This window comes from Biomphalaria glabrata, chromosome 3 (assembly GCF_947242115.1).
Source record: "Biomphalaria glabrata chromosome 3, xgBioGlab47.1, whole genome shotgun sequence".
Taxonomy (NCBI): domain Eukaryota; kingdom Metazoa; phylum Mollusca; class Gastropoda; family Planorbidae; genus Biomphalaria; species Biomphalaria glabrata.
This window is the reverse complement of record NC_074713.1, coordinates 480154-495000: the sequence shown is the minus strand read 5'-3', so window position 1 is coordinate 495000 and position 14847 is coordinate 480154. Positions and strand designations below refer to the sequence as shown.

Below are 14847 nucleotides of genomic sequence, written 5' to 3'. Positions count from 1 at the left end.
CAGTGTTTAAGTGCTTTGAGAATGAGCCTCTGAAGCTTCAGTGTTTAAGTGCTTTGAGAATGAGCCTCTGAAGCTTCAGTGTTTAAGTGCTTTGAGAATGAGCCTCTGAAGCTTCAGTGTTTAAGTGCTTTGAGAATGAGCCTCTGAAGCTTCAGTGTTTAAGTGCTTTGAGAATGAGCCTCTGAAGCTTCAGTGTTTAAGTGCTTTGAGAATGAGCCTCTGAAGCTTCAGTGTTTAAGTGCTTTGAGAATGAGCCTCTGAAGCTTCAGTGTTTAAGTGCTTTGAGAATGAGCCTCTGAAGCTTCAGTGTTTAAGTGCTTTGAGAATGAGCCTCTGAAGCTTCAGTGTTTAAGTGCTTTGAGAATGAGCCTCTGAAGCTTCAGTGTTTAAGTGCTTTGAGAATGAGCCTCTGAAGCTTCAGTGTTTAAGTGCTTTGAGAATGAGCCTCTGAAGCTTCAGTGTAGGCAGGAGTTTCAAAGGGTGAATAGAATCATTGAAATAGCTTCATGGGAATAACATCATGAGAATTGATTTACAAAAGATTTTTTTCTAAATTATTAAATTTTTGCTAACTTTACTATTTTAACTGTGAGCTTTTAATGATTTAACTGTATAGAATTTAGCCCTTGTTATATAAAGGGAGAGTGATCCTCAAAGTATTACGGGCACGACATGGCCTAAATTGTGCCGATGTGCCTAAACTCAAAACTCAAACTCATGTTGATTCTTAGCTCCAAGAATTGTACTAGTGTTATTTGGTCAGTTCAGAGCTCCGAAAATTGTACTAGTCTTTTATATGTAATGTCCATGTGTATGTTGGTACAATTCAGACATTTCACCCCCCTATTTAAAAAAGGAGAAAAATCTGACCCAGGAAACTACAGACCAGTATCACTTACCAGCATCACATGTAAAATCATAGAACACATAATATGTAACAACATCATAAACCAGTGCCACTTAGACAAACATAATGTCCTCACACCATACCAACATGGCTTTAGGAAATATAGATCATGTGAAACACAACTAATAGGACTAATTGATGATTTTTCAAAAGGTTTAGATAATAGTGAACAAATAGATGCTATCTTACTAGATTTTTCTAAGGCTTTTGACAGTTTTTGAAGTTCACCACCATAGTTTGCTTAAAAAATTAAAATATTTCGGCATTAATGGTCCACTGCATCAGTGGATTAAAGATTTTCTGATAGGGAGAGAACAAGCTGTAATAATAAATGGCTCTAAATCAACACAGATAACAGTAAACTCAGGTGTACCTCAAGGAACAGTCTTGGGTCCACTACTATTTTTAATTTACATAAATGATTTACCAAATTGCATTACTTCAGGAACAAAAGTCAGATTATTTGCAGACGATTGCATAATATATAGAACAATAAAAACAACACAAGACACAGATATTTTACAAAGAGAATTAGATGAATTACAGAAATGTGAATCAAATTGGAGCATGTCTTTCCACCCAGAAAAATGTCAGTTGTTAAGAGTAACAAAAAAACTAAAACAAATTAATTCCACTTATCTTATTCATGGCAAACCAGTAACACAGACTAAAAATGCAAAATACCTAGGTGTTATAATAAATGAAAAACTATCATGGAATCCACATATTGATGAAACTACAAAAAAATCAAACAAAGCATTAGGGTTTATTAAAAGAAATTTCTATAAATCAAATAAGAACATAAAACTAAAATTTTATTTAACCTTGGTTAGGCCAATAATAGAATATGCATCCTCCGTTTGGGACCCCCTCAACTCAAGAAAACATTAAGAAACTAGAACAGACACAAAATAGAGCAGTGCGATTCATAACAAACGAATATTCACATTTGACTAGAGTAACACCTTTAGTAAAATCACTAAATTTAGAAAGCCTTCAGGACAGAAGGCTCAAAAATAAAGTAGCAATCATACATAAAACACTGAACCATAATCTTCAAATACAAAAACAAAATTTAATAAAATACTCTGAAAGACACAAAGATAAAGGCACATTCCTCATCCCATATGCTAGGACAAATTTGTACAAATACTCCTTCTTCCATAGTGCTATTAGAGCATGGAATGGGTTGCCTGAGCTAGCCAGGAAAACCAGTGACTTGGCAGAATTTAAGTCATTGGTTAATATGCATGACTAAATGCATGACGCGTAGGACGTAATCATCTTCTTTTTTGAAGTAACGTCTGTATTATATAAGATAAGATAAGATAAGATAAGCTAGCATGTTCTCTTCATATGGAGTTCATCAATTCAAGTCTTTGTCTAATTCAGACCATTTTGAAGAAAAAAAAATTATTGCATGTTAGAAAAAATTTGGATCACATGAATGTAACATGTTAGAAAAAATTTGGAGGGAGACCAATCACATGAATGTAACATGTTAGAAATAATTTAGGGGGGGGGGGGGAGACCAATCACATGAATGTAACATGTTAGAAATAATTTAGGGGGGGGGGAGACCAATCACTTGAATGTAACATGTTAGAAATAATTTGGGGGGAGACCAATCACATGAATGTAACAAGTTAGAAATAATTTGGGGGGTGGGGAGGGGGGAGACCACTCACATGAATGTAACATGTTAGAAATAATTTGGGGGGAGACCAATCAAATGTAACTTTAGTTACTACCTCTCCCCTTCCCCTCCCCAATCATTAGCTTATCATTTCTAATGACCAAGTTAGATAACTCATCTACTTGTGCATTGAATTAGCATATGCTAGTGTTTACCTGTGCTTCCAATAGATTGAAAATGATCCTCCATATTCAATGTAATGAAAGTCATCTGGGAGTTAGTCAAATTAGTAGGCTTTATCTTGGCATGCTAGTGCTACAAAAATAAGGGGGGGGGGTTGAAGGGGGGGTTGCCTGTTTTGCAAATGGCTAACATCAGATGTGGATGAAGTGGTTTGCTAACTCATATCTGATAGAGTCAGTAGTCTGATATTCAGCATTTACAACTAAAGGAAATATATTTATAAATATTTGGAGTCTGTAATAACTTTAATTATGTATCAACAACTTATGTCTGATGTATGTATTTCATTTTAGAATTATCAATCTGATTGGGTATGAGCCTACTGATCTGATTGGTCGAACAGCATACCAGTTTCACTGCCCTAGAGATGTCCTCATCTGCAAGCAGTGCCATAAACTATGTGAGTAGTCAACTTGTTGGACTTGTAGACTTTTTTCAAATTATGTAGTTACCTTTTTTGTAGACTTTCAGATCATATAGTCATCTTATTTTCTTGTAGACTTTCAGATCATATAGTCATCTTATTTTCTTGTAGACTTTCAAATGAAATAGTCATCTTATTTTCTTGTAGACTTTCAAATGAAATAGTCATCTTATTTTCTTGTAGACTTTCAAATGAAATAGTCATCTTATTTTCTTGTAGACTTTCAAATGAAATAGTCATCTTATTTTCTTGTAGACTTTCAAATGAAATAGTCATCTTATTTTCTTGTAGATTTTCAAATGAAATAGTCATCTTATTTTCTTGTAGACTTTCAAATGAAATAGTCATCTTATTTTCTTGTAGATTTTCAAATGAAATAGTCATCTTATTTTCTTGTAGACTTTCAAATTATATAGTCATCTTATTTTCTTGTAGACTTTCAAATGAAATAGTCATCTTATTTTCTTGTAGACTTTCAAATGAAATAGTCATCTTATTTTCTTGTAGACTTTCAAATGAAATAGTCATCTTATTTTCTTGTAGACTTTCAAATGAAATAGTCATCTTATTTTCTTGTAGACTTTCAAATGAAATAGTCATCTTGTTTTCTTTTAGACTTTCAAATGATATAGTCATCTGTAAGAACATCAGGATGCCATTGTTTTGTTAGGACATTAGGATGTCATTGTTTGGCTTGACATATGGATTTCATTTTTTTTTACAGTGGATCACAATGTTTTTAAAATGTTTGACTTATTTATGATGTCCCTTTAGATTTGAGGATAAGTCACATCCTAACCCAAATGTCCTGCAACATGAGGGGACATGACATTGGGCAGGGTTCGAACCTGGGACCCGCAAGACCACCCAATGGCAGTCCAGACCACATACCACACCACCAGGCATCCTACTATCTGTTACCAACATTTATCTTTCAGTGGGCTTCCCATGTTCCTGTCCAGTATCTGTTACCAACATTTATCTATCAGTGGGCTTCCCATGTTCCTGTCCAGCATCTGTTACCAACAATTACCTTTCAGGGGGCTTCCCATGTTCCTGTCCAGTATCTTTTACCAACATTTATCTTTCAGTGGGCTTCAAATGTTCCTGTCCAGCCCCTGTTATCAACATTTATCTTTGAGTGGGCTTCCCATGTTCCAGCCCAGCATCAGTTACCAACATTTATCTATCAGTGGGCTTCCCATTTTCCAGTCCAGCATCAGTTACCAACATTTATCTATCTGTGGGCTTCCCATGTTCCAGTCCAGCATCAGTTACCAACATTTATCTATCAGTGGGCTTCCCATGTTCCTGTCAAGTATCTGTAGCATGTCATTCTGACACTAGGCCTTCTCTTAAACATGTTCCAGTCCACTGTTTGAAGCCTTGGCAGCTTTCATAAGTATCTGCTAAAAAAAGAAACATTTATTGTTCATATCAAGAAAGATGAACCCCCTCAAAGAAATTTTCTGCATCAAAGTCACTATGTCTTTGGTTTTATATGATGTATAGAAGCAAGTTCAAGGCTTCAGTTACAATGGAAAGTTCACAACTTAATCCAGATAACTTTTTAGGTCTCAATGTCCCAGACTTTGGTCTAGATTTTATTTTGGGGTCATTAAAATGAGTCTAAGTTAAAAATACATCAGCATTGCTGAGATTAGGATGATTGTGAAAATGTCCCAAACCCTAACTCCTTACATAATACTTGTCATTGTAGCATTTAATGTTATTATTTATTCTTCAAAAATAAATATTGTTTTAAGACTTTCTGGATATTGTTAGCTGACATGCAGTATGTCACGTCTTATTGCCAGAAGCAAACATTTCAATGAAGGATTTTTGTTTCCTTTCAGTAATTTTGTCTGGGTCTTCCAAGTCAGATTACTACCGATTCTTATCTAGGTCAGGAAAGTGGGTGTGGCTGTGTACACATGCCACCATAGTCTATGACACCACCAAGAAGCCACAGTATGTTGTCTGCAAGAATTATGTCATCAGGTAATATGGCCTGTGGGGCCAATGCCAGTTTTGAAATGTTTTTCTAAAAACATTTAAAATTGTTTGTTTTTTTTCTTGGTTTCCTGGACAAAATCAGACATAGAGACCCCCTTTTCCCCTCCCCTCCAAAAAAAAAAAAGAACTACCAAATATACAGCGAAAATACATTGTTGTTTATGACTTGAAGACAATGAGCTATTAGCTCTTATAAGCCCACTAAGTCTGTTTAGTGGTTGAAGTCTTTTTCTCCTTTGTATTTTAAGCTCTGTGAAACTTAAAGGGAGATCATTGCAACTTTTAATATATATATATATATATATATATATATATATATGAAGTGGGTGAAGATAAGATCTTTCTGTTCTGAATGTGTTTCATTACTTGACCTTTCTTCCTAGCTAGAAAGCAATTCAATAAAGATATACATTAAAAAAAAACAAAATTCTCTAGGGTAAGTAACCTGTGTATTTGGAATAGGTCCAAATAAACATTAAACTATTGCAAAACAAAAAAAAAATGACTTTAAAAAAAGCAGACAAGAAAACGTTAAAATTGTTTTTTTCTTGGTTTCCTGGACAAAATCAGACATAGAGACCCCCCTCCCTCACTATAAAAAAAAAACAGACAAGAAAAATTTTTCACTAGGATGGTTTACATACCTTAACAAAGACTTCCACAAATATTGTCAGAATGGTTTGGATTCTCTCCCTTGAATTTTATCTTCAATAAAGGAAAATATGATTAAAATTCATTAGTTTTTCATTTTAATGTCATAGAGTGTACACCTTGTTTCTATTTGAGTCTACAATTTGTTTCCTTTCTAGTCTACAACTTGTTTCTATTTGATAACTGAAAGTAACTTAGAACTGAAAGTAACTTATTTTAACATGTTGAGATTTTTTTGGAACCAATAAATGCACTTGTTGCTTTTACTCAATGTGCTGTTTCTAAAAGCAATGAAATAATGTTGTTCACTTTTTTGATGACGTTAATCTTTTTTTTTTTATCATCACACTCTAAGCATGAATGTAAAAATTGAGACGAAATGTTTATTTTTTTGTTTCAGTGAGAAGGAAGCCAGAGAGAAACTGACGCAAGAATGTCAAGACTTTTCCGATATGAAATGTCTGGGCTTCAGTTTGGAGACAGACTTGCCGCATATAGAACACTCTCCGGATAAAAGTCTGTCCCTCTTAGACCAACAAGAGGAAGACGGGGAGGCCCTGGTACATCAGTTGCTGAGCTCTCGGCCAGTAGATGTCTCCGACAACCCTTACGCTCGTCCTCGCAAGAAGAGAAATGTCCCCAGAGTAGTTGGCATGGGTGTGAGTTTCCCACCTGGTGGTGCCAAGAATGCCACATTCGATGCTGACTTTCGTAAAGATGTCATTGGGCGTCAAGGCTTAACTGTATCTTCACATCTAGACAAGCTGTCCAGCATTGACATGCTGACCTCTTTTGACCAGCTGCTGACCTCACAAACTCAGCTGGATGATGCAAACACGTTGTCTTTAGACTCATACACACTGCCCTCATCCGAGGACCTGGCCATCAGCTTCAATGACATGTTGGAGTCATCACAAACTCTCCAGTCCATTGAAGAATCTCCTGTGATGACCTCTGATGGCCAACCTAACTGTCACCAGCTTATTTCCGGCACACTGGATTCACTAGACGTACCATCTTCATTCGGTGGGTATGGAGAGTTCCAGCCAGATTTAATAGACTTGATGGACTATGCACCAAATGTCACTGAGTCGTCCACGGTCACACCTTCACTAGATGAAACGCCATCATCGGAGGTCATGGATTACACTCCAACCACTGTATACATTAAGACAACAACGAATACATTTTACAGACAACCACCTGGGAGTATCTCCGTTCTACCTCAAACTTTTTTCATGAAATCGGCAAGTAACGACTCATCAAACTTTGTTTCCAGACACCCTCCGACAAAGTCACAAAATCTTCAGTCCTCAAGTAAATTATTGTCTCTCCTCAAAAGCAGTGACACTATCGAGATGCCGGCACCCAAAGTTTCAGTTACAAACATTCCTGAAACCGTAGCAAAAGCCAAATCAACCGTCAGTATCCTTAATGATGTTTTCTTGTCTCAAGACAAAAAAAGCCAAAGTGAGAGAGGTTTGACGACACCGTCAGCTGGCTATAGGCAGTCAACCTTTGGTCACACTGACAAGAATGTCACTGTGTCCAGCAATTCTCTCCATGAGAGCTGTAGTGATGTTTTATTTCCAAACACTGCCAGTGAGGACGTCATGACCGATAGTCATTCTGACCCCTTTCTGAGCCAGCTGACCGATTCTTCTTTATATACTGACATCATGGATGAAGACCTCTGCCCCAAAGACTTGACAGACATGCCTATGCTGTCACTGACGTGCATGACAGATGACCAAATGTCAGAAAAACATAACAGTGGATCAGTGATATTAAGTTCCATTGGCACAACGTTTTCATCCTCCAGCATGAAAGAGTTAGACTCTTTTTTAAATATCATTAGCCCAAGCTCCGACTCAATGGTGCCACTAAATGATAGTCAGACCATTCCAGCTACAGAGAAGTGTAGCATTGCCTCTCAACCGGATCTCCCTCCTCAAGTGACAAAAATGGCTCCCATGGGCTGGTTGTCCAATGAATCCTCCTCTGACAGTGATAACCAAGGTCGTGACAGTGACTCGCAAGGACGCCCGTCGCTTCTTCGAAGTTTGTTAGACAAAGAAGGGGAAGTAACCCAAGGACCTCTGACCTACAAGGAGTGGATTCTCGAAGAGGCTTTGAAGAAAAAAAATGAGTTTAAAAGGAATAGACTTTCCACCAGGACCTCCAAGCATGCGGCCAACCAGAGATTGCGAGGGAGCAAATGTGTCAGATCCACCGAACTCCCTCTTCCCCAATCTCACGCTTCGCTATTCAGCAAAGAAATGTGTCAGCGTAAACCTACTAAAGAGCTGCCCCTGCCTCCCTCTGCTCATAGGCACAAGACACCAAGCAGCAGCCAATCATCACCCACAAGTTCAAATGAGGAGATGAATCTGCCAGATGACCTTCTTGACCTAGCAGTGGAATATTGTGCTAACCTCGCCCCTGATCAGGCCGAGGCTTTGCTGTCTGATTTAAATGACACAACATCGTTGGAGGATAACTTATATTCCCTCATCACATCTTCTCCGTCGCAGTCCAAATCTTTAAACACCGGAGGGAGCAAACAGATTTCCTTATTGGACTCGTCTCCATCTCAGCAGAGCAATAATCATCTTTTCAGTAACGCAAGCCAACCAGTGTCTGAGCTGGCTCAGCCCTCGAAGAATCTCATTGGTTCAACTTTGGGAAGCAGCGGTCACAGTGTGATATCTGTTCTTTCTCCACCAGATGGCAGTGTATACAAATCATCTAGTGGAAAGGACACCAACAAAATGAGTTTACTAAGGGCAGCAGTCACCTCCCCTGATGTGGACAAACTTATTGAACAAATACCTTTCGGAAATATTATCAACTTCCAACAGCCTCCGACAGACAAAAAGACGGACGAGCCTGATGTCTTTATCACCAAAGTAAACGGTCTGCAGAAAATGTCTGTGGATGAATCGTCCCAAGTGAACAGCGTTTTCAAGGTCCCTTGTTTGAACAATGTGAGGTCCCCTGGAAAGACTTCCCCTTCGAAAGCATTCCAGAACAGTCCACTCAGCACCTCTGATCACATTGACGCCATCTTGTTTGATCACTTTTATACAGCCAGTATTGCCACGCCTCATTCTCCGTCAGCCTTCATCAACACCAGCGTGGAATCTCCTGGGTGCGTGGTCTCAACCAGAGTGCAACCCGAGTCCTCCCCTGCCCCTAAAGTCATCTTTATTAACCGAGGGACACAGGGTAAGGCCAAGTCTACTCCTAGTTCCCCCCGTATATCCCCATCTGGACAGTGCAGTCCGAACTCGCCCAGATCTATGGGTGCCTCCACCAGTGACCTTTCCTCCACTCGACCCATCTCGGTCATGATCATGAAAAAAGAAAATCACCGCTCCAGGCGGTCCAAAAGTATCGGCATCCAGACAGACAATGAGCCAGGTGAGGTGTATCCAGAGTTTGAGCGGAGCTCCACAGACACCATTTTGTATCCATCTGTGTCAAGGATATCTCCGAAGATGCCCTTCTTGCCCTCCCCATCTCCAAGTGACACGACCTCCCTCAGCACCTCGCCAACCATGTCTGAACTTGAAAAGTTTCTAAGAGGGTTCTCTAGTCCTGAAGAAAGTTGTTTTTCTGGGGAGGAGGACTCTCAGCGTAGACGCTGCACCCCTTTCCTACAGAAACTCTTGACAGGGGAGCTAAGCAAGGATAACTATCAGCGTATCGACCAGCAGATGCTTGAGAGAGAAAGGAGAGAGTCAATATCGTCCGGCTGTAGTGACTATGATATGAACTAACCCTTACTAAAAAGTATATTAGCAGTGATCATTATGTTACATATGGTGTTACTTGCAAGTCCTTTTTCTGCTGTTTGATATTCTTGCCACTATAGTTTCTATATTTTTGTTAAACACCTTGAACCAAGTGAACAGTGACTTTTGCCCAAAACATTTGTTGGTTACTTTCAATTCTCTTCCTGTAATTGAACACAAGAAATTAGTTCTAGACCTTTTGTGAACTAAAACCCAAATTTTAAAATATATTTTTTTTTACGTTGTACAATTTTTTTATTTCTTAAATCGTAGACAGAGTCTCATGTCTTGTATATTATTGTGTCTAGAGCTTTAGGACATATACACACATAACTGCTCAGACTCACACAAAAAAAACAATGGGATAAAGATTCAACCATTTGGACATGCTATCATGGCTGTGAAGACATACTTACGTTAGACTAAATGGGGTGTCCTTAACATTTGCTGTCCCTGTTTAATTACTTCCTGACATGCTAAAACATGGGGAAAATAAATCTGAATATAATTCATCACTAGGTTTTACTTTTTCAATTAAGTGTGCTTTTTTTTTCTTCACAATCTTCTTGGTTTTTTCCCAACAGGGCACCCTTGAGCCCATTGTACTAGAATATATACACAGAGAGTTAGGCGATTTCAACTTAGAATCATTTGTTGTAAGCTTTGAATATTTTATTCTTCAAAGCTGAAACTTGATGTTCACATACTTCTAATTTTTCATCGGGAAATGTCAAGTTGAAACATATTGGTTTTTTTTTCTCGTGTGTGGCTGATTTGACTAAATCGCTAGGCTCCGTATTAATCTGAGTTTTGTTTGCTGAACACCTAAAGGCAGCATCAAAACCTTTCAGTTACTTTCTCTCCACACAGGTCCACTATCGAGATTACACAATAGTGCTCTGAGCAGACTATAGCATAAAAGATTGGACAATAGTGCTCTGAGCAGACTTTTGCATAAAAGATTGGACAATAGTGCTCTGAGCAGACTATAGCCTAAAGGTTAGACAATAGTGCTCTGTGCAGACTATAGCCTAAAGGTTGGACAATAGTGCTCTGAGCAGACTATAGCCTAAAAGATTGGACAATAGTGCTCTGTGCAGACTATTGCATAAAAGATGCGTTAAGACAAAAGCAATTCAATAGAAATATTCCAGTTGATGAAATCTAAATATGTGTCAAAATTGAGTGCATTAAGACTGCAGACAGATATCCCATCAAATTCATTAAATTCTTTTCTTTAATTAATTTGGCCGTAAACATCTTGTTTGTATTTCACTAATAAGAATCTAGTTTTCCACTAGATCACACGCCAATATTCACAAATTAGCCTGACAGATTCAAAAGCAAGAAATATTGTTGAAGTCTTGTCATATGATCTTCTTATTCTCCTTTATTGTCTTCTGGTTTGGTTTCATTTTATGGCATTTTGATTTTATATTAAAGGTTAAGAATTTTTTTTTTTCAAATAAAAGTATTACTCTGGTGCTTACAATAAAAACACACAAAAAAAAGATCAAGATTTAATAAAATTTTATTTTTAACCAAAACAAACCAGCTTAGTTTTAAACTTTGATTTACTTGTACATTTACAAACTAAATTCTAATTTAAATTGGTTTGTACATATCTTAATGTTTCAAATAATAAATTTATATATATATGTATAGATTATTATTCCATGAAAAGAATTTTGATGTTAAGACTAATATTCTCAAGCCCAAAAAAAAAGTATTTTTGTATTTTGAATGCAAAGTTGTTTTTTTAATCTGTTAAAGTAAGTCTGTCCTTATTGTCTAAGACTTAGTTTTTCTCTTGTCACTGTCAAATCTGATGCCTAATTTTCATGTTGTCACTGTCAAGTCTGATGCCTAATTTTCTTGTTGTTACTGTCAAGTCTAAGGCCTAATTTTCCTGTCGTTACTGTCTAGTGAAGTATGTTTTGTCTTTTGTCAACAATCTAGAAGCAATTTCCCCCACCAAAAAAGTTGTTTTGAATGCAGCACAAAATACAAAAGCTTTGTTTTTTAAAATACTTAATGTTTATTTTCAAGTGTGAAGTTTCTTGTATCTTTGTCAAAGACTGTGTGTTAATCTGTGCATCTGTCTTCAACCTGAGATTAACTAATGGTCAGCTTATCTGCAGGCCACAGATACATTGATCCTGAAAAGAATAGACAAGTAAAAGGATGTCAAGTCTTTCATAGACCATTGATAATGGAACTGTCACTTGCAGATCATTGTGAAGGTCTTGATGGATATTATACAATTTTGTCTTTCACTTCATTCTACTTGTGCATCCAGTCCTTACTAGGGGTACAGTGACCTGTCACTCCAACCCTCACTAGGTGTTACAGTGACCTGTCACTCCAACCCTTACTAGGGGTACAGTGACCTGTCACTCCAACCCTTACTAGGGGGTACAGTGACCTGGTAACTCCAACCCTTACTAGGGTTACAGTGACCTGTCACTCCTTTAATCTAATAATCTAAGATTGTTATAGATATAGATTTATTGTTAGATACGTGATACATCATTACTTTGATACATTTTGATTGTTATATATATATATAATAATAAAATTAGATGATGCGTCACTCCTATTATACATTACCGATATAATATATATAATTATACATACATATATATATACATACATATATATATATATATATATATATATATAGGTACATCATCCTTGAATACATTAGAATTTTATATACCAATAGTTGATACATCACTCCTTTGCAAGATTTTAGATTGGTGTATATACTTTATATTACTAGATGATACATATTCATGTTGCTTGAGAGATAGTTGGCCTATCTGTACATATTACCCTTTGTGTATTCTGCACATATTAATTTGGCCTTATAATAAAAGAAACAAAATAATTGAATACATTATTTAGACTGCCTGGCAGTTCTATACCATACATTATATATTATTAGGAAAATGAATCTTTTTACCTTGCCCGTACTATCCCTGGAAAAATTCTACAGTGTTCAAAGTTTCATTCTCTCCCCTTGTGATGCTGTGATGCTTTAAGTTTCTTAAAGTACCTGTGGGGAGTTTCTTTTATGAGCTCAGTTTCAACTCATGCAATGTCTCTGTGAGATTATTTCCGACACGATCGGATCAAAGTTTTTAAAAAAAAAATATAAAAAATTTATCCTGCCGATTGTACATGACTAAATTGTATGCGTCTAGATTATCCTGCCGATTGTACATGACTAAATTGTATGCGTCTAGATTTCCGCTCGTTTCATTACAATTTTTGTTTCGTTGATGTAGTTAGTTTTGGAAGGTGTGAAAATTCTGCTTTTGTAACAGTTTTTTTAGGTATTTGTACATAGAACTTAATGTAAAATAGCTACAAGGGATGTTGTATATTCAACTGATAAGAACGTTTTATTAATATCTAAAAATCACTTGTTCATCATCTTTTTTTTTTTATTTCACATATTTCAGATAACCAAAAGGCCAATTCAACAGCTTAACTCTAACCCTTTTATTTTTTATTTTGTGAAATTAACCTATTGCAATACCTCTATTCAACTTGTACCTTCGTGGAAACTTTTGGGTGGAGAAAACCTAGATCTCAAAAATGGCTCAATTTTTTCCCTAGCAAATAGATAGTTGTATAAGATTTACCAGCTCTTCGGCCACAATGGAAACACTCTAGTTTGACTGTTATAATTTTTTAATAAAAAGAAATAAATTTAAATTTGGCTGGAGAACTAGGAAATATTTATCTTGAACCTATATGTCTTCCGCATGTAGGCCCTAGTTTAATAAATAAAAGTTTAATTAATTAATGATCCATTTTTTTAAATCATTCATTAGAATTCAAAAAAAAAAAAAAAAACCTCTCCGAGTTGTATAGAGGTATTGTTTGTTTTGTTTTTTTAAAAAGTATTTTTTTATGTTTTTCTTGTCTGTATCGCAGTATTTCCAGTGATGATAAAACAACAATCCCCTGCCATTCAGCTTCTTGTTCATGCCATTTTTTGTTTAATTTCAATTATTTCAATTGAGTGTGATACAGCTATTCCAATGTTCTCTTCAGATATTCATATTATAAATAATCACTCTTGCAATGCCAGCAAAAAAAAACAGATTCTTACAGAATAGTAACAAATGTTGTATATAATATCTTGTGATGTGGGTAGTTTAGTTTCATTCTGTTTTAAGTTATATGGCAGTGATCTCCTTACACACCCTACTGAGCTTGCGATAGCAGTCTTGTGATTTGATAGACTCCAAACAAGTTGCACTGTCCAGGTGTCATCTTGGATAATCAGACCAAACAAAATCTGGGGGCTGTACCTCTGAACGCTACTCTCTAAATCGAGTTCTTAGCTGGTAGAGTCAGTCATTGAAATTCAGCATTACATGACTCAGTTGCTAGCATCAACTTATAGAGGTTGTCAATACCGTATAAGTTAGCTTTGATCATCAGAAGTATTCATTAGTCTTACAATGGTGACCTCCCTTGCAAGCAGTTACTTGACTATTACATGTAATTATTGTTCTTTGTGAAGTAACAATTTTTGTTTCCATGCCAACAAATCTAATATATTCATTTGGTACAAAAGCTGTTTATATAAAATCTAATATATTACTTGTTCATATATAATGTATATTTTCTATCCCAGTTTTTTTTGACCAAAATGTTGGTCATTTTGATGTCAGTTTGGACACCCAGTAGTTAGGGGTCATAGAACAATTGATACACTTCATGCGGGACTTGCAAAGTTTGACTTTTTTTTTTTTTTCTTTCTGCTTTGTAGTTGGCACACACACTCTGTGTGTGTGTGTGAATGTTGCTGTGAGATGTTTAGAATAAAAGTATTGAAGTGACCTGTGACCTTTGTTGTTTCTATTTTATTCTGCATACTATGACAGGATGGCTGCCTGGTCGTGCGGTTTGCGCTCTGGACTGTTGTTCGGAGTTATCGATGGTCCCCGGATTCAATACCTGCCCCCTCCCATCCCCCGTCGTCCTGCGGGAGGTTTGGACTAGGAAGTAAATTATCTTCAACTCATAAGAAACATCCGAAACATTTGACAAATAAACAATCGCACCGGGTCAGACGCCTGTCACGTATGTTCAATGTTTAGATGAGCTTACAGAAGAGCGATAATCACTTCAGGCGCCATTTAGCCCTCACTGG

General features: G+C 36.7%; 1 protein-coding gene across 3 annotated transcripts in view; it reads left to right on the top strand.

Moving 5' to 3' along the window:
• The window catches only part of LOC106054208 (serine-rich adhesin for platelets-like), a 160418-nt gene extending 145885 nt beyond the window's left edge, over positions 1–14533 (top strand). For all 3 annotated transcript variants that reach the window (XM_056022811.1, XM_056022810.1, XM_056022809.1), the window contains 3 exons: positions 3080–3186; positions 5067–5211; positions 6278–14533. In XM_056022811.1, the coding sequence (XP_055878786.1) occupies positions 3080–3186; positions 5067–5211; positions 6278–9659 (3634 nt within the window). In that variant the 3' untranslated portion in view covers positions 9660–14533. The remainder of the gene's footprint in view (positions 1–3079; positions 3187–5066; positions 5212–6277) is intronic.
• The last annotated feature ends 314 nt before the right edge of the window (positions 14534–14847 follow it).